General features: G+C 29.1%; 1 protein-coding gene across 1 annotated transcript in view; it reads right to left on the bottom strand.

Moving 5' to 3' along the window:
• The window catches only part of LOC129960149 (monoglyceride lipase-like), a 76717-nt gene that overhangs the window by 12824 nt on the left and 43663 nt on the right, over nt 1-20230 (bottom strand). The window contains exon 3 of the mRNA XM_056073333.1: nt 550-686. Coding sequence (XP_055929308.1) covers nt 550-686 — 137 coding nt within the window. The remainder of the gene's footprint in view (nt 1-549; nt 687-20230) is intronic.

Raw genomic sequence — 20230 nt, 5'->3', positions numbered from 1 at the left:
TTCTTGACCCACAAACATTTTAAATAAGTTCCTCTTATGTGCGACTAAAACTTTGGAATAATCATTTTCTAATGACTGAATTTAACTGTTTTTATGCATTTCTGATTTCTAGAAACGAATTAATAATATAGGTGAGATTGTGTTTAGACACAAACACTTTTGTCTGTACTTTCTAAGGATTCCTATTTAAAGCTTTTATTACATGAAGTTTCAGAAAATAAATAATAGATTCTCTAGTAAATCTTTCATTTTCTTTCAGAATAAATTGTAATTTTATTTCTTTTCTATTGTAATTTTATTTCTAAAACCGGTGTTTCCAAAACAACTTGCTATTCAATACTGAAAAGAAAATGAACGCAGCATTGTAATAATAGATGCTGAACTACTTGTGTGAAATTAAGCAAAAAGAAATAAGTTAACATTAACTCACAATAGGCACAGAAAGCATTTGTTTAGAAATGGTTAAGTTTTTCTCGAGTTTCTTTTTTTACCTGTTTCTGAACTTTTGCAGGGGGGGGGGAATGCTGTTGAACTAAAATTCATACATACCATTGAATGACCACAAATGAAGCAGTCCAAGTTGGGGTGTTTCCTCCTGATACTATCCACGTGCATGAAAACATCGTCGACAAATTTCTCAAATGTGTCTATCTGGGCTCTGGAACCTTCACTCTGACCATGACCAACTAGAATAAAAGATTTGAAACCGGGTCATTCAAAACAATTTGCAGTTCATTACAGAAGAAGAGAGGAATGTCACATTATAATAAAGAATGCTGAACTACTTATGTCAAATTAAGTTAATAGAAATAATGTAACATTCACTCACAATGGGCATAGTAAGTATTTGTTTACAGATGGTAAATTTTTTCACGAGTTACTTATTACCTTTTTCCTCTAACAAAAAGAATCTCAAAAGCAAAAAAAAGTTTTTTTTTTAAAAAAACTATTTTTTTAGCATATTAAATGAAGACATCATTTTTTAATTAAAACTTTGGAGCTCAAACATAAAATCGATGAAGCGGGAAGTGCAGATTTAAATAAATACTCTAATAAATCAAAACTTTAATCAAGTTCATGATGTGTTTTAATTTTTGGTGATAGTTTAAGATTTTTCTCTTTTTGGTATTTATCATACATCAGTTTCTTTATAGAATTATTTTCAACAGTTCACACTTGTTCGAATTTTGACTTTCAGATTTTTTTTATGAAAAATTATTTTTAAGATTCTAGATTAATAAAAGCGTGTTTTTTATTAACTTTTTATATTTTTTTATTATTTTATGCTCTTTAGTCTTTAATATATTTCTCAATTCATTACTATAATAAATACGAAATCTTGCAATCAATTTTTTTTCAAATTCACTACCAAATGATGATTTTCGCTTTGGATTAAAACTGAATGAAATTAATTTATTAACCGAAAATTAAATTCTAGTATATGATTAACAGTATATGATTTAAAAGTTATAATTTCAAAATCATATTTCGAGCTTAATATTTGATTAAAAATTATTATAACTTGTTAAAAGTTATAATTTGTATTTAAAATTCAATTAAAATAAATTAATTAATAATTTATGGAGTCTGCCTTATTTTACAGTTACATACCATCTTATGATTATTAAATATGGGTCTTATGTTTGCATATCTTATGTATTTGCAAGTTCAGTTATCACATGAGCATGATTGGTTGGGTACGGTACATATGCTTACAAATAGGAACTCGTGCTGAAAATGGTTGCAACATTTTAAACGTTATATACAATTGTGAGATTTGCATTAAAATTTAGATATATTTGGATAATATTTTGAACCGCGTTTTATAAAGATAAATTGTCGTTCTATAAAAATAAAAATATGGGAAGAAAATCATGGAGTGACATTATTCCTCATATAATATAGAAAGAAGAAGAAAAAATTCTATCTTGGAATTGAAGAACAGCTGACTAAGATTAATGATATTAAAACGACTTTTAACAACTCTTCCATAATTGGATTTAATTCAGAAAGCAGCTCAACTTTGGTTTTAAGAAATTACCGTTGTTACAATCAACTTCTTTTTTTCACCTTGAAAAGTCAGACGAATTTTATCAATCATTTCAGTGACTTTTATGATAACTAGAAGCACTTCTTAGTAACAGTTTGTATCTGCATTAAAAATTATTTGAGCAGCTGCATCAATAGTTTCACATCACTATAAACTTGGGTTCCTTTCTAGCCATGATGTGTTTTGGGCCTAAAAACACTTTGTATTAAATATTATATTATTAGTTTTGCTTATCAGGCTTGCACTGTACAATTTTGCTTATCAGGCTTGCACTGCACAATTTTGCTTATCAGGCTTGCACTGTACAATTTTGCTTATCAACCTTGCACTATACATTTTTGCATATCTTCATCATTATAATTAATATTTCAATTTTTCGACTAATCAAGACAATTAGGATAATTAATTAACAAAAGTGCCTATTCATTACATTTTTCTTTGAAATGAGAAAATATTCTTCAATTTAATAATTTTTAATAAAGCCATTTTTTAATGAATAGATTTTAATTAAAAATTTAAGCTCAGAATTAATTTTAATAACATGTTCTGAACAAGATTTGGGGAATAAATGAAAAACGTACAAAAATAAAGAAGAAAAAATTAAAGAAAAAAAAAGTGTTCATTGGATACAAATTACTAAAAAACATGTTTCAAAAAAGAGTTATAAGTAAATTGTGTCTATTTTTGTGTAGTCTTATTGTGTAACATCCTAATAACCTGTTTCGTTTTTAATTGTGGTGCCATCTATTGAGGACAGATAGAGATACATAATTATTTTGCAAAAATGTGAAATCTCCTGGTAAATACTTTTTAAATATTTTTATATGTTTTCCCTATAATAAAATAATTCTGATAAATTCTAAAAGTAATAGCTTGTTTATATAAATAAATTAAAGATAACAATAAATTCATTTTCCACTAAAATTAAGTATATAAGAAGAAGAATTTTGAATTTTCTAAATGAAGTCCCATGGCTCAGGTTTTCTATGTTTTGTACTGTCTTTGAAAAAGGCAAGGAAAACTTAGCTTTTAAAAATTTAAAAGAACATAAATTTATTAAAAAATAAAAATAAAATAAAACACATACAATAAGAGTTAATTTATGTACTGTATATTTTGCTAAATAGAAAATATTATTTCCTGAATTTAACAATTAAATAAAATTGAACTAGATGCTTTTAAAATCCCTTGGAATCCCTTTCCTCTTAAGTAAGAAATTATACTTCTTACTTAAGAATTAATATGAAATTTTAAAGCAAAACGAATAATTCAATTAATCAATTTTTATAAAAGTAGAATTTTCACATTTTTATTGCTGAATCTAACAAAATGGTTAAATTTTATTTAATATTCTCAAATGAGAATTACATGAGTTCAATAGGACTTTTTTAAAGATTATAGCTTTTATATATAATATGAAGCTTTAAAATTGGAAAGATTTATATAATTCATTACTAAGATCTAAGCTTTTAAAGCTAAACTGCTAGTAATGTTTTTCTATATTAATAATAAAGGAAACTGTGTGTGTTTGTATAAGAGTTGACGTTGGGTAAAACAGAACTCCTGAGCAAGAGTTATCAAATATTGTCCAAATATGTTTAGGAGGCTCGGAATGTACATGTCGGGATGATTTTTTTTTTGAAATTTTAATTAGATTTTTAATTAATTGAAAATTAACTAAAATTAATTAAAAATTGATATTTTGATATGTTTTCTCTATACCTTCTGAAAATATTTTTGCATGAAAATAATTCTTAAACCATTTTAAATTATTTTTTAACTATACCATGCTGATGTAAAATACTTTAATTAAGATTTTATTCACTAATTAAGATTATTTTGATATATTTTGATTATTTTTATAACAATATTTTCTTTGTTGTGAGTGGAACTAAAAATTTTTTTTCATTGTTTCTTAATTTTGTTAATTAACAATTTTCTTCCATTATAGCTCTGTATTATTAAATTTTGAAGTAACATGAAGAAATTATGAAAAAACTCATAAGCGCTTAAAGTCACATTTAAGCAAAACGTTAAAAATGTAGTTCGCAAATCCAGTTAAGATTTATACAGTCAGTTACTGTTAAAAATATATATTTTTTGATTTATTTATATCAGGAAACACTCATTTAAAAACTTTTCCATAGATTAAAACTAACTTGTCGTCATTCATTTGGTAATTAAAGAAATTCCTTTTTAGTTAAAACTAAAAATTTATTATAAATCAAATTCGTCAATTTAAAAATACTCCAGACTTTATTCTTGGCTCGCTTATAGTTTAAAAAAAATAATTAGTATCAAATGAAAATTTAATAGCAATAAAACTATTGTGACTTTCTTCTGAGTGTGAAATTGTATACTGTAATTTGATTTCTAATCTTTATCTGAAATGCAAAGCAATTTAATATAACATTAAAAATTGCGAGAACATGTCAGCAAAAATGCGAAAGGCCAGTATGGTAATTATGGAGTAAATTAACCGCTAATTGGCTCCATATGGTAAACCAGTATGGAGCCAATTAGCGGCGAATAGAGCTAAGTGATAATTCTGTGTGTCAGTTAGCTTTGAATACTGATAAGTCATAAGTCCTTGTATCACAAGACGAAGTGCAAGTCATTTGCATACATAAATTTAAGTAATCAAGTAACAAAAATAGTTTTTTTTTTAAAAAAACAACACTAACACTAAATAATAAGGAAATGCAAAATTTTTTAAATCAAAAATAAGCTTGTCAAAGCAAAATTGTGAAATCATGAGGCTTTTGTAAAAATACTCAAAGCAATTCATCAATCAATCGTAATAACACAGCGCATTTAATCACTAGCTCTGCAGCTTGCTTGCTATCTAATATTCCACCCCCCCTCGGTCTTGAGTCCTTGCTTTTTTTATAGTCTCTCCACAGAAAGTGATATCGCTGACAGGAAGTGATGTAATCTTGGGAAAGTTCCAGAACTTTCTCCAAGCTTCAAGGAAAAACTGATCTCTGTTGATATAATGTTCAGACCATCTGGATTCTTCTAGAAGATTCCTTTTATCGCCAAGGTCGCCAAATTTCTCGCCAAGTTGCCAAGTTTGGCGCCAAAATTGGCATGTCAGGGATACGTTTTACCACTTTGTAATATTGTTACCCCTTCAAAGATTGTACGACCGGGCAGTTTCATTATATAGAACTATGATCAGTGGCCCGGTACGGAGCCAGTCGATTAATCTGGATGACTTTTGGTTTGGCATTCGACGACCTCCGTACTCTGTAGATGACATCGTTTAATCTCTTGATAATAGTATAAGTTCCTTCACAGTTCTGTTGTACTTTGGACTCAGACCTCGCGGACTAAAGAACGCGGAATTAAAATTTGCTCCTTGATCAGAATGCAAAATCATAGGCACGCCATAACATGAGATCCAGATTCGAAGAAATTCTCCAGATACAGTCGAGGCCTTCTGATCTGGAATGGGAATTGCTTCGGGCTACTTTGTAAAATAGTTCATTAACACTAGAACATACTTTTTGCTCTTTGTCATAACAGGAAAATGTCCTAGTATATCTTAGTCTATTCTTTCAAATGGTGCTCCCACATTATAACATTGCAACCGACCCTTCGTTCTTGTTTTAGGTCCTTTTTGGGCATCGCAAGTATGGCATTCCCTGCACCATTTTTCAACATCAGCGCGAAGTCGATCCCAATAAAATTGATCTCTTGTCTTACTCAAAGTTTTCATGATTACAAAATGCCCTCCACTTGGGCTGTCATGAGTCTCTCGCAGACTTCTGGAATTCTATTCTTTGGGAGAAATAATTGCCATCGGCAGGAAGTTCCGTCATCACTCTCCCACTTGCGGTATAAAACACTGTCTTTCAGATGTAAGGAGTCCCAAACAGCCCAGTGTCGTTTTATTGCCGGACTTTCCGGAGCTATTTCTTGCCAAGGTGGTCGATCCGCCGAATTTAGTTTCTTCTTCAAAATTGGCTTAATAGCGGGATCTTCCAACTGTGTTTTTTGTATCTCATTTGAAGACCAGGGATCCACCGTTGTTATTGTTAAAACTTTCACGGAAATATCCGTTTCCATTCCGAACATTTTTTTCCGCATTCGAGCAATGTTTGCAGGCTTTCCCTACAGGGTCTTCGAGAGAGGGCATCTGCGTTTCCGTGAAAGATCCCTTTGCGATGCTGGATCTCGAATTTACACCCCTGAAGTCTTTGAATCCAGTTAGCTATCTGACCTTCAGATTCTTTAAAATTTAAAAGCTATCTCAAGGAAGCATGATCAGTCTGGAGAAGAAATTTCCGTCCATAGAGATAGTGATGGAAATGCTCTATAGACTTTACAATGGCTAGAAATTCTTTACGGGTGCCACAATAATTTCTTTCTGGCTTACTCAAGCTCTTGCTGAAGTAGGCCATGACACGTTCTTCATTTTCAATCTTCTGGGATAGCACGGCCCCTATTCCTTCATTACTAGCATCCGTATCCAATATAAAATCTTTGTCAGTCCGAGGGTAGGTCAAGACAGAGGAAGTTCTCAAAGCCTGCTTTAAACTGTTGAAAGATTGATCGCATTCTTCTGTCCAATTAAATTTAGATTTAGCTTCAGTTAATTTGTGTAAAGGTCTTGCTTCACAAATTAACTTATTCAATTCTTTAACAAATCACTTATTCAATTCTTTCTATTGTAGAAAAATTTCAAGAGAATATGATTCGCAAGAAATAAGAAAGAGACAGAAATATGTTTTTTTGGAAAATTACTCTGCTATTTTCTTCTAAAAAATTATATTGTTGTTAAAAGTAGTTAAAAATAAGACTATTTTTTACTATTTCTAACAACTTTTGCTTTAGGCATCAATCTACAGTAATTTGTTTACAGAATTTCTTTCCAAAGTAAATGTATAGAAATATGACTACGGTTAATGTTTATTGAAAACAGTTTGACTTAAGTTAATTAATAAATTTATTATTCTTCATCAGAACTAACGAACATCGTGGCAAACTTGTTGATTATTTTCGTCTTCTTACAAAATATGGTACGTTTATTCCATGGGTTTTCTCCAAATTTCATTAAAGTTTCATAACACTTTTCACCATCCAGTTAATTTTATTTTTGAATTAGCATGTTCTTTGAGTGAATAACACACACGAACATTTTTTTGAGATATTTATTCTGTCTAAAAGAATTGGAAATTCTGCGAATTCAACGATATCTAAAAGGAAAATAAATGAGAAATAAATTGGAAATTCATGGAAATATTTAATCTAACCGAAATATTTAATAAAACTCTATAAGAAACGATATCTAATGCATCCGTTTGTTGCCTAATTCACTTTATCGTCAAAACAAAGAAATCAATTCAAAATGTGAAATAATTTTCGGATCATTTCTAAAAGGATATACTTAAGTTCTTTGAATTTAAGTTTTTATGAAATAGTTTTCTCAATAAATGCATTACTCAGAAATTAAATTCTATTTAATTACTTTCGTTTTTTTTAAATAGTTTCTCATTGAATTTCTTGGAAATATTCTAAATAGAGTAATCGATATCTGCCAAATTTTTTTTTGTCTGTATTTGAATCAATCTGAATATAGAGTCTTTGATATATGAAATGAGTGTGAAAAAAGAATTCATAATTTCTTAAAATAAAATCAAGAATATTTTTATGATGTAAGAAAGCTCTTTCTAGGAAAATGCATTTCCGGACAGACAAACAAAAAAGTCGGGATATCTAAATTTATATAAATAGTGGGATATTTCCTTGAGAACAAACCTTTTTTTTAAAAAAATATCTCTGAAATTAAATGAACAAACGTGTTCATGTTTGTGTTTTTAAAGATATGATTCACTCAGGCGAGAGGAACAAAAGTTGAAAACAATTATGCGTTATGTATATGCTTTTAAAAAAATGCTTCAGAGGCATAAAAGTGAAACGGGCAAAAAAATTATGTATGACACATCAACACTCATTCATTTGAATAGATATTTCTAAGTTATTACAGTTCTGGTAGAATGAAATCAGAAACACAGAAATTTTGAATACATAGTTCTCGTGTTTCGAAATTTTTGTAAAATTAAGTGAAGCATGTTTTTGGTCTTGTAATTCTTTATAAAAACAACAAGCAATCAAAAGTCCAGGTTTGTTTCGTAGGAGCAAAAGATTCGCCTGTTTATGAGAAACAAAGGAAAAAAAAATAATATAAGAATATTTTTAAACGTGTTTTTATAAAAGTACTAAAAGGAAGGAATATATATATTTTTGTCATAAAAAAAGTCGCAAATACTCTAAAAAAATTGAAATTTTAATTTAATTAATAATAGGTTTTAATCTCTAATAATCATAAAAAGGGATGTTTGTGTGTCTGTTGGCGTTCCACAAACCATACCGTTTTACCTAGAGATACCAAACTTTACAAATATACATATTTTAGAAAGGTGGGAATTTTACCTCGGAGTTTTTTTTTTTTTTTTTTTTTTGTAATTTTAACTGGAATTTTAATTAACTAAATATTTAACAAAATTTTTAATTAATTTTTAAAAATAATTTTAATCATATTTTACAGTAATATATATTTAATAGTTAAATGAAACTGAAATCGTTTCCATTGTTGCTACAATCATTTCATCCTGGCATTTTTTCATTATTGGTTATCAAGATGTGAAAATTCGACTTCTATTTTTCTTATTGAGTTGGTTTCGGTAAAAAACGACCTTCTTAAATATTTTTTTTTAAATTTTGGTGCATTTAAAATTTAACTTCAGAATCAAGCAATGATATTTAAAGAATGTCCATTTATAAAGATTGTTGATTTTTCAGCGGTATAATTGAATGTATAAAAATATAGATAGAAGATTAGGGAAATGTATAACACTGTCATCGGAACAGCTTAAGGCTGCTGAAAAAGTTTGAATTGATCAAAATTTGAAAATATTCGCTGAGGAAGCTATTAGGACCAAATTATACAAAACATTTAATAGAAACTTTTCATAGACATTTAAATTTAGTTTAATTTAAATTTAAAAAATATTTTAATGTTTTTGACGAAGTGAATGCCAAAGGCGGCTAGTTTATGATAAATGTTTAGGAATTATTTTCTCATTATCTTTATTTAAGATTAATATCTTTATATCTTTGTGTTCAGCATCATAGTTTTGCGAGTTTTAAATTTAAAAAAAATTCTACTTTTTTATTTTTCACTTTTTAATACTCTAATAAATGTGTATTCCCTAAAAAAATGATTTTTTAAACATTTTTAATTTTTATATATATATTTTTATAATAATTTCTTATAATTTTTTTATATATTTGAATTTCTTGTTCGTGAATTTTCTTGAAGGGAGTCAGGTCACATTGCTTAAGTTTTATTTCTTCTGTACATTTCAACAAGTGTGTTAGCATGGAAGTACACAAAATGATTTCAAAATAAAGTGCATCATGTTATATAAATAGATTCGAATTTCAGATAGTAGTATCTGATAATAGTTGTTTTTGTTTTCTTAAATCTGTCATCTATTCGTTTCGACATGTCAATATTCGCAATATTTCGAACCTGAATCAAGGACAAGCAATTTCAGTGCAGCATTACTTAAAAGTCCGTTCTTACTTAAAAGCTTTTTTATTTATCACTTTTGTATTTTTCACTAAATAAAGTTATTACCTAAATTTTGGTCTGTATGAGGTAAAACTCTGAAGTTCGGTCATTTCTGCGTTCAAAAGTCAAACATTCATTTTGGGGTAATTAATTAAGGAATTCATATCAGTCATTCAAAGTCAAAATTGAAAAGAACTTTTGAATTGTTTCCGTCATTTAATATGCCTATATTTGGTGTCCTTTTTGATTTTGGGTGAATATTTTTTTAATCTATTGATTCTCTCAAGGACTATACTGCTCTACAGATTATCTAATCAAACCAACGGTTGTGGTCTCCTCGAAACTTTCTCCCATACTCTCTAATAAATACACTTGTTTATTATTAACTGTATTAATATGCCTATATCTGGTGCCCTTTTTGATTGTGTGTGAATATTTTTTTAATCTATTGATTCTCTCGAGGACTATACTGCTCTACAGATTATCTAATCAAACCAACGGGTGTGGTCTCCTCGAAACTTTCTCGCATACTCTCTAATAAATGCACTTGTTTATTATTAACTGTATGCCATTGATGAATAATAATTGCAAAAAAGCCTATTAGAATGCGACCTTTTCACTTTTTGGCGATTACTCACTGACATAAGTAAAAGAAAATCGAATGCGTATTTGGACACATTTTTTTCGGCTGATTAAGACCAAAGTTTAACACGGAACTACAGATATAATCACAAAATTGCATAGCAGATTTTATATATTTAAATCAATCCGTTTTGAGATATCGCGTTTACATTCTTGTAAAATCCGTACCTTAACGGATTTGGCACCTAATTTGGTACATATTGACAGTTTAGATGTTAAATATGTCTACCAAATTTCATCTATTTAACTCTCTTCGTTTTATAATTATCGCATTAACATATATTCAGATAGCTGGCCAGACAGTTTTTCTTTGAATAGATTTTGTTCAAAACTTAAAAGAAATCTACAAATTTGGACTAGAGATCATTTACCAAATTTTATCTAATAGCTCAAGCCGTTTTTGTGTTACGTTCTCACAAACATATATAATTCAAAAATTGGGTTTTTCGGACTCGTGTTTTTCGGGACTTAAAAAAAAATTGAACTTATAAGCAATGAATTGCACTGTTTATGCTAAAACTTTTATTGCACAATAGTTATTCGAAATACTGTGTTGTTGTTATTGTTTCTTATGGCACTTGCCATGGACAAGCCCGCTGTTATGAAGGCAGCGATTTTAAGCAGATGGGAGAGCTTCTCTTATTTTTTTAGTAGCGCCAACTAGGGCCGAGCGCACGACTTAGCTACTCACGCATCACATTCGCTGTCACAACCCCTTTTTACAGGGGGGCACATTCACACATCTCACAGATAGAACAGATGAAGAACAACCATGCCAGAACCGGGACTCGTACCCAAAACGCCCAGATCACGAGGAAGACGCGCTACCCCTATGACAGGAAAACCGGCTCAAAATATTGTACATCGTTTATGTATTAAAATCACTTCCTTATTTATCATTATTATTAATTTTAAATTCTTAAAATATTTTTTATTATAATTACAATAGCTTTCTTTATTAAAATTGCTTAATAATAATTCATTGATCCTGTATTTTCACTTAAGCCTATTAAAAATGCATTTAAATTATTACAGACATTTTAGTTTAAAAATATCTTTTTCGCTTCTTTAACTCATTCAGGGCCAGTAGTTTCAAAATTCGAATAAAATAAATTGAATTTTTATGGGTAAGTAAGTTCACAGTAAACTTAATAAAATTTTCTATCTAAAATTCCAACTACTTTGTTGAATATTCAGCTTTGAACTAAAATAAAGAATGTACAGAATATGAATCAAAATATTTAAATTACAAAACAATCAAAGATAATTCCCATATTCCACTGTTATTCTCCAGATTCCTCTTTGGAAAGATATTTCGAAAGATAAATGATTGATTTCATTATACTGAATGAATTCGAACATATTATCAACCAAATGTTCATTACTTTAACGAATTTAATTTTATTTTATTTTTTTAATGAAATTCATTCCAACTTGAAATTAGAAATGTGAGTTTATAACTGCACTGAAAAAGAGCAAAGGTTTATAATGTACCTCTCCAGGGAAATATTTAACTGAATTGAATGAATCTATGAAATTTCGGGGAATGTCATGAATAAGTGCTATATTTTATTCTTATTAAATACTCTTTTATAAAAGAGTCCACGTGCCTTCATGCATCATGTGTTTCAATTAGAACTATTTCGCTGATATCTTGTAACTTGAGCGAAGGATCTGTCGATAATCTAGTATGCACATTTTAGGACAATTATTTATCTTTCAATCAATTGAAATTTTAGCAGGCATTAAATTCAGTATCAATCGACTAGAAAATGCTGTGTACAACAGAATTTATGAATTTATAGCACTCATCTCACAAGAATCATCAAGACCATTCTTCCCTCAACTTTATTCTGCATTTATAAAATATGATTCTTTTTTATGCCAAATGGATTAAAAATTAGAATCCCATTTACAGATTAAAATTATACACTTAATTTCATTTATGTAGCTCTTGTTGTATTTTTAATTCTTTAAAAAGGTATTTTTTTTTCTAATCATGGTATATTAAAATAATTTTAGGATTGAGATTGACTTAAGAAAAATATTTCATTAAGTTTATTGGAAAATTTAATTTGATTAATCAATAACTAAGTAACAAATCAACACACATCATTTCGTGTGAGATAAAAAAAAACTGAAGCATCTAGGATTTTGTCTTATTGAAAAATATGTGAGAATTTATGCAACCTACATTCAAAAATTGTTAAATTTGGTGGAAGCATATATCCATGGACTAAGAAAGGGTTAAATTGTCGCATACTTACGATCGAAAAAAATAGACATACAGTCACCCGTTTGCCAGATTTAATACTAAATTTTAGGAATATCTACAATTCTAAAATTAAAACCATCAAATTTCAGCCACTTAGCTTCTTATGTTTTTGAGTAATCATGTTGTGAACAGAAAGACTGGCGGATTTTGTTCAAACTTTGACAGAAATCTGCGAATTTGACATAGACTTCGTGTGCCAATTTGCACTTTTATACCTCGGGCGTTAAAATATTTCTTATATCAAAAATTCGCAGTCAAATTTTTAAGCGATTACAGTCATTTCTACTTTCTCGCATGCAAAGACAGAAATAGAAAGTATACTTATACGATTTATAAAGCCTCGTATACGATATACAAAGAAAAAGGGTTGCAATTGTTAAAAATTCTGAACTAGATATGGTTTGGATTCCTGGAAGTGGAACTAGCCGTCGAAGCCCCCTCCCCCTATCGAAAATTCAGACCATAAAATTAGCACGGCTTCTGGAAAACGTGAAAAAATTTCCGACTGTTCGAAATCACCAGATCATTCTGTTACTGTCTATAGAAATATGGCTCTTTTAGGTATTTGCTGACTCATGCCAGATTCTTCTGTCTTCATTACGAGGCATTCTGTTCAAAGTATTTCTGTATTCAATTGCATTAAGTATTCATATTCATCTCGGGAAAGAATGTTACCACCACAAACCTCGGGCTAGTATTTCAAGTAGAGACACCTGCGTCAACATGAAGATTGCACTCAACACATTAACCATTATACTCAAGAAATTTTAATATTTTTTCATCTGTCATTACTGGTATTTACTATCATTTGTCAGTTATGAGTAATTAATAATTTAATACATTAGTAATTTAATATATACACGTAATGATATTTTAAAATCTAATTAAAATCTTAATTAATTTCCAGTGTTTTATCTTAATTTAACCCATATTAACTTTATTCTAAAATGTCCTCTTATTTCCTGATCCAATTCCACCTTTTTTTATTTAATTAATGCTACACGACCTCTGTAAAACATCATTCTTTTAAAGATACCTAAATACCCTTACCTAATTCGACAAGTGTCAAAGAAATTCCTATCAGAATCCCACAGTATAAAATCACTGGGAAAAATATTTCGCTCTCTTTTCTCTTCTTTGCATTTGTATCGCGATGTGAATGGAAGTCAGTTCGTCGTCACTTCTTTCTTGTACATAAATTGTTATGCCTCCCGGGAAGGAATAAAGCGAAATTCTGAAAATTCAAAAGTGTCCCTCTCTTCGGCCACGCAACTGCTTAAAAAATATGTGTTTACATTATATACATACTCTACTAAGTAAATATCTGTTTATTTAAAGATTTATGTAACTATTATGCTAAATTATGAAGCTTAGAACTTCAAAGGCAATTATCGAGAAGTCTTGTCATTGTTCCGTCTGTCAAAACTGAAAAAACAAATTAAAAAAATAGAAATTGATTTCTGAAGATGAATGTTACCATTCATAGCAATTAGCAAATTGCTGAAGAACTGCTTGTAAAATATTTTTGGAATCTTTCATAACAAATGTAGGCATTTTGCACTTCATTTTTAAGCTTGCTCATTTGATTAATTTTTATTATTACTCTCACAAGACTTTTTTGGAGGCAACTGCCCTTCATTGCATTTCCCGATCAACAGGAATTAACAACAGATCCAAGTGCCGTCAGCTTCTTTTTTAATAAAATCCCGATTCTCTGTAGAAAGAATTATTGAAAGCATATTTTGTATTCGTTTTTTATCACTACTTCTTGTTCAAAACAGTTTGAATACTCATTAAACTTTATGAACATGTCGCAATTCAGTGTCAATCCACATGCCAGTTTGCACTTCACTTCTGAAGTGTTCAGTTGCTTATCATCAAAATCGCCGCACACAGTTTTGGCACGTGGTGTTTTCAAAAAATCTTGAAGTGGAGTATTTTTTTTTTTTTTTTTTGATAAAGCGTGGCTCTCGGAATAAAGCTTTCAAGGCTCGGAATAATACTTTCAAAAGTATAATTTGTATTCATGTTTATGAATACTCATATGATATGTATAATCATTAAGTGCTACTAGTGAATCATAGTTCATTATCACTCCATATTCCAAATTACGCCTCATTTTCCGATTGCTCCTTTGCTTATTTCTTATCAACGAAAATCGTATCCCATAAAGTTTCTGTCAACAATATTTTCATTTACAGTCAGGGTCTTTTATGATAAAAATAGACTTCTAGAACAAACTATTTAATCTAGAAAATAACTTATATCTCATGGTCACAAGTCACCATTCACGCAGTTCGAAATGTATTTTCTAAACATATCATTGACAATTTTTTTCTAAGTTCATAAAATCATAATTCTCAAAAGAATGATTGGAAATATATTATCCATTCATTTTTATCACTAATTCGCTGAGCATTCGTAATAAGAGTGCTTCTAAAGGCAAGGGCCAACTTTAAAATGAATGATAAACAAAAGATGCTGTCTGCATAGAAATTATAAAAATGATATTAGAATTTTTTTCTCTAAACATGAATTTCTTCATAATATTGATTGCACTGTCTGTTTTATAGTGTATCATTACTTTACCCATAACAGAAAAATTGTCAAAAAAAATGGCTGGCAAATGTCCAGTGTATCCTCCTCCATTTTGAAGCTTAACCGTCAGGCAAGGAGACAAAATTTTTCTCAAAATTAAGTAATACTTTTTTTCAGTAAAATTTCTTGTAAATTATATTGCCTTTTACTGTTTGTCATATATAACATCACGATAAGTTTTTTATGTGTATTAATTTATAGTTTTCATACCTTTTTGAAAAAAACACAACATTATGCGCCTAGTGTATTGTTATCTTTTGATCTTTATTTGATTACTATCGTGATATCAGATTCCAATGAATACGAATGCTACAATATAAATGCCCTACAACACCAAAAATGTATACAAAATATAATCATCCGTTGATTAAACGCTACACAACACAGCTGCATTTTTAATTTATCGAGACATATGCAAATAGAAAAAAGTGACAAATTTTACCGAAACTTTGAAAAAATCTACAGTTCTAGCAAACTAAATTCCACCAAACTAGTTCTTCGGTTTAGTTTATTAGATTATCACCCCGTTTGGAAGCATTCATAATAATTAATTTTCATTCATTATTTTATTTTCGAGAAAATTCACATACCATTGCAAGCATTAAATCACAGTTTTGTTCTATTAATATTTTTTCTTATCTTAGAGCAGTATTAGAAGAAAAAGAATTATATAAAGAAGATTCATAAGATTTCTTATATAAATATCACTGTATAGTCTCCGCCAAATCATAAGATTCTGTATGCAAGCGCATAAATTTAAAGTTAACTTATGTTCAACGATATGTATTTAATCTTATAAAATTAAAGTTAATTCATGTATAATGATATGATAAGATTATAAATTTGAAATTAATTCATGGAACGATGATGTTAATATGGGTTACAAAATTAAAGTTTACTCATGAATGATGATAATATTAATTCGCATGTGTGTGTAATTTATGTTTATAAGCTCAAAAAGATAAACGTAATTCATGTATAGAATATATACAAAAAATTCAAATTAAGTCAAGTATGACTGTAAGACGTCATACATTTAATCTTTCCGTGCTTTAAAAACTATTTTTTTTTCTCGCCACTTAAATTAAAAAATAAAAACTCTTGAATTGCCTAGGTGTTTAATTTTTGGCTTAGTTTTAGTTATTTCAAGGCACTCAAAATCTAATACCGTAACTTTAAATGTCTTGCGTCTTTCTAGCCGTAAAGATAATATCACTATCCTCAACGGAATTGCAGAATAAGCAGTTTCCGGTAATTTAACTTTTGAATGGAGTGAAATCTGCTTTCCTTGTACTTAAATCTTTCTCACAGTGGACAGACAATGCACCTAAAAAATTGTCAAGATGAAAATTTCTTCGTATCTGCTCATAAAACAATAATAGATGCCATTTAACTGAAAAACCCCCACCGCTCTTTCTCTGACCACGTATATATAAGTTCATAAAATTAATTTTATAAAAATAACCAGTCAATACTAATGAGAATAAAGAAAGAGTGTAAGAAATATTTTTAAAGTGCTCAATGAATTAGAAATTTATTTCAGAAATATTATTAATAAACTAAAGTATTAATGCCCTTTTAACTATTTTTATCTATTATATATATATATATATATATATATATCGGAAACTTTCAAACGCTCTCTTTTTCCAGCTTTCTTCCTTCCCATTCGGACTATGTCAGCACATCGACATGGTTCTAACGAAATACTTTACAGTCGTATCTTAAATATTGAAATATTTCCTTAATAATGAGGAAGAAGAAAATTTTAATTTCCAGTTAACAACATCTGTTATCTTTTCCCAAAAAAAGGAGAGAATATTTAAATTTTACTATTTTGTGGATTTATTTTGGGTTTTGGTGTCATTATTTCAGAAGAGATGGATATATGATAATTGTTATCACTTTATTCAGTAATTTTTCACTGATTAATTACTGAGGCGATAATATATTAATAAATAAAGTTTTATTACCATTATTTTGAGTTGATAAATGATATTTCTCTAGCTTAACCCATTAGTATATCCAGTCTCTCTTAATTCAATTTTTTTAGATAAATCGAATTCATATTATAAATTCGAATTAGTGAAGTTTCGAGGTATACTAAAGATAAATTAAATTACCTCTGAAAATAATTACTCAAACTAAATGGGATTTATCTCAATACAAGTGACAATAATATTTCAAACTAAATAGGTCCATGCCCAACATTTTTCGAAGAAAAGTTAAAACAAACAAGCAACAAATTTTTGATAGAATGGGGATGACAATTTCAATATTTTTTTTTCAAAAATTTATTCGCATTTTAAGAAGTGTTTAATTAAACTGCTTTTAATCTATGAAGAAGAGCATCCGAGATTCTTTAAAACACAGAAAATAATAATAATAATATAAAAAAAAGATATCTTCATTTATGTCAGCGGTTTCTCAAAATGCGCTACGCAGTTCAATATAAATCTTGACTTTCCTGCAGGGTCACAACGAGATACTAAATAAATTTCATAATTGCTACAGATTATAGAATGTTCTCTTTATTTGCTACTTCCTATATCTGTCAAGAGTGAATGCTTGCAGTTTCCCTGATAAAATCAAAGTATGGTGCAAGCATCAGTGTGGAAAGGGAAATGAAAGTAGCTATTTCTATTTAAAGTCCACTATTTGAAAAAATTGGGTTTGGAATAACAGGTTCAGCCATACCTTGATTATTATGTGCATGAAGTCTCGTTCAATAAATATTTATGCGAATTAAAATGCATTTTATATATTTTTGCCAAATCTATATAAAAATTGTAATTATTTTCAAAATTATTTGTTGCACTTGTACATTAATTATATGCAGACCGGAGCAAAATCTGGATTCAGCGAGAACACAATAAAAAGTTTTGGAAAGTTTGGAAAAAGTTCCGGAATCACTCATTTATGCAAACTATGAGGACGTACTGAATGGAGCTAAAGGTTTTCTGAGTTTCCTTGAAGTGGGAAACTTTTGAACTTAATGGAGAATTTAACATCAACTTGAAGTAGAATTTGTTTGCGAATTAATTTTAAACTCAAGTGATGAATACGTGCTCAACACCAACAGATATAAAGTTTGTTTTTCAAAAATATTTTTAGATTGGAGAGAAAATTCCTAAATTTATGTGACCTAAAACATGTTTTATTTACTTTTAAATTATTTATGCAAAAAATACTGACTAATTTGTAACAATACTTGTTTAAGATTTGCAAACGGCATCGTTGCAAAATCCAAATGCGGCAAGGCCACCTCATCACCAAGTACAGTTTTGGAACCACTACTTTATGCAGGAAATATAGATGTACTGGATGAAATTTTAAAAGAATACTGAGCTTCCTTGATACGCAGAAATTGTTGATTTTCATAAACTTAATGAACAGAAAAATTTATTTGCTAATGAATTTTAAACTGAAGCGATAAATAATGAACACTTGCTCAACCCTTACTTATTTCAAGTCTGTAATTCAGAAGTATTGTTTGACTAAAGAGAAATTTTCTAAATTTGTGTGTCCTAAAAATGCTTTATTTATTTTTACCTAATTTGTGTAAAAAGTATTGACTAATTTGTAAAATTATTTGTTTGAGTTTTGCTATAATGAACACTTGCTCAACCCTTACTTATTTCAAGTCTGTAATTCAGAAGTATTGTTTGACTAAAGAGCAATTTTCTAAATTTGTGTGCCCTAAAAAATGCTTTATTTATTTTTACCTAATTTACGTAAAAAGTATTGACTAATTTGTAAAATTATATGTTTGAGTTTTGCTAGCGGCATCGTTGCAAAATTTGAATTGAGCAATGTCACTTTATAATCAAGGGCAATTTTGAAACTGCTGGTTTTATGCAAGAAATAAGGATGTGCTGGATGAAATTACAAACATTCTGAGGTTCCTTGACGAGCGGAAACTGTCCATTTTGGTCAACTTAATGAACGAAAAAAGTTGATTGATAGTTATTTTTAAACCGAGCCGATGAATACTTGCTCAATTCTAACCAATTAAAAGTTGGTTATTCAGAAATATCGTATGACTGGAGAGCCATTTCTTAGAAATTAAATATTTTCACGCATAATTAAATTACAAGGATATTCAAAGCAAATAAACCGATTGCAAATGGCAATAATTCAAAGTAAACAACGGCAGGGAGAAGAGGTTTGAACACAATAGAGATATATTTAATATTGCTAATGAATTTATACGTATCTTAATGTTTTTTTGAGTATTAAATAATTGCCCATTGTGACTTTTCTTGGTAATACGAAAAACATCCATGCGGTAATCCGTTTCCCGCCAGATACTGTGAAGTATGTTTCTTGTCATTATTGTGCATTTCGTAGTCACATGCATGTTCTGTATATAGCTATTTAAATCTGAAGTCACTTGTGGCATCTTCGTTTTATTAAAATACGTCGTAGATCTTGTCTTAACGCCTCTTTCGCATGTAACAGAAAACGAATTTAAGATACGTATAAAAAGTGTTTCATATGATAATGAAATGGTTTACCGCACGAATGTTGCTCATGTGACCAAGAGCAATCACATGGGGCAATTATTGAGAACGCAAGAAAAACTTTAGTCTTTCTTCTGTATCGAATTCGAATTATTCCTTTCTTTGTTTACAAGGAAGTCCTAGTTATGTCTATTTAGTGCAACTGCTTTCAATTGCACTGCACATAGAACTCACGGATATTTTTTCTGTATTGAGAATCACTTAAAATTTAATAAGATTGCCCATCAAAAGTAATGCAAATTACAATAACTTACATAAAAAAGATTTAAAATTCAATGGGCATCAGCAAATGTACCAGGAAAAAACCCTAGAATGTCAAAAATCCTGTTTTATTAGTGTATTAAGTAGTAGCAAATAATTTTTTATCAAATATCTGAAAGCCAAAACAAAACTCGTAAAAGCGTATAGCGTTGATCGAAAAATTCTTAAAAGATTTTACATTTATAATAAATCTCATAACTCGTTATTAAAATTATTAAGTATATTCTTACAATGAGGTCTCTTCAAACTCACTAACAGGTGGCGTTTCTTGGTACGGAATCAAAGTGCAGTATAATATA

The sequence above is a fragment of the Argiope bruennichi genome, chromosome X2 (assembly GCF_947563725.1).
Source record: "Argiope bruennichi chromosome X2, qqArgBrue1.1, whole genome shotgun sequence".
Classification (NCBI taxonomy): domain Eukaryota; kingdom Metazoa; phylum Arthropoda; class Arachnida; order Araneae; family Araneidae; genus Argiope; species Argiope bruennichi.
Note: the sequence above shows the minus strand (reverse complement) of the source record. Positions and strands in the feature narration are given on the sequence as shown.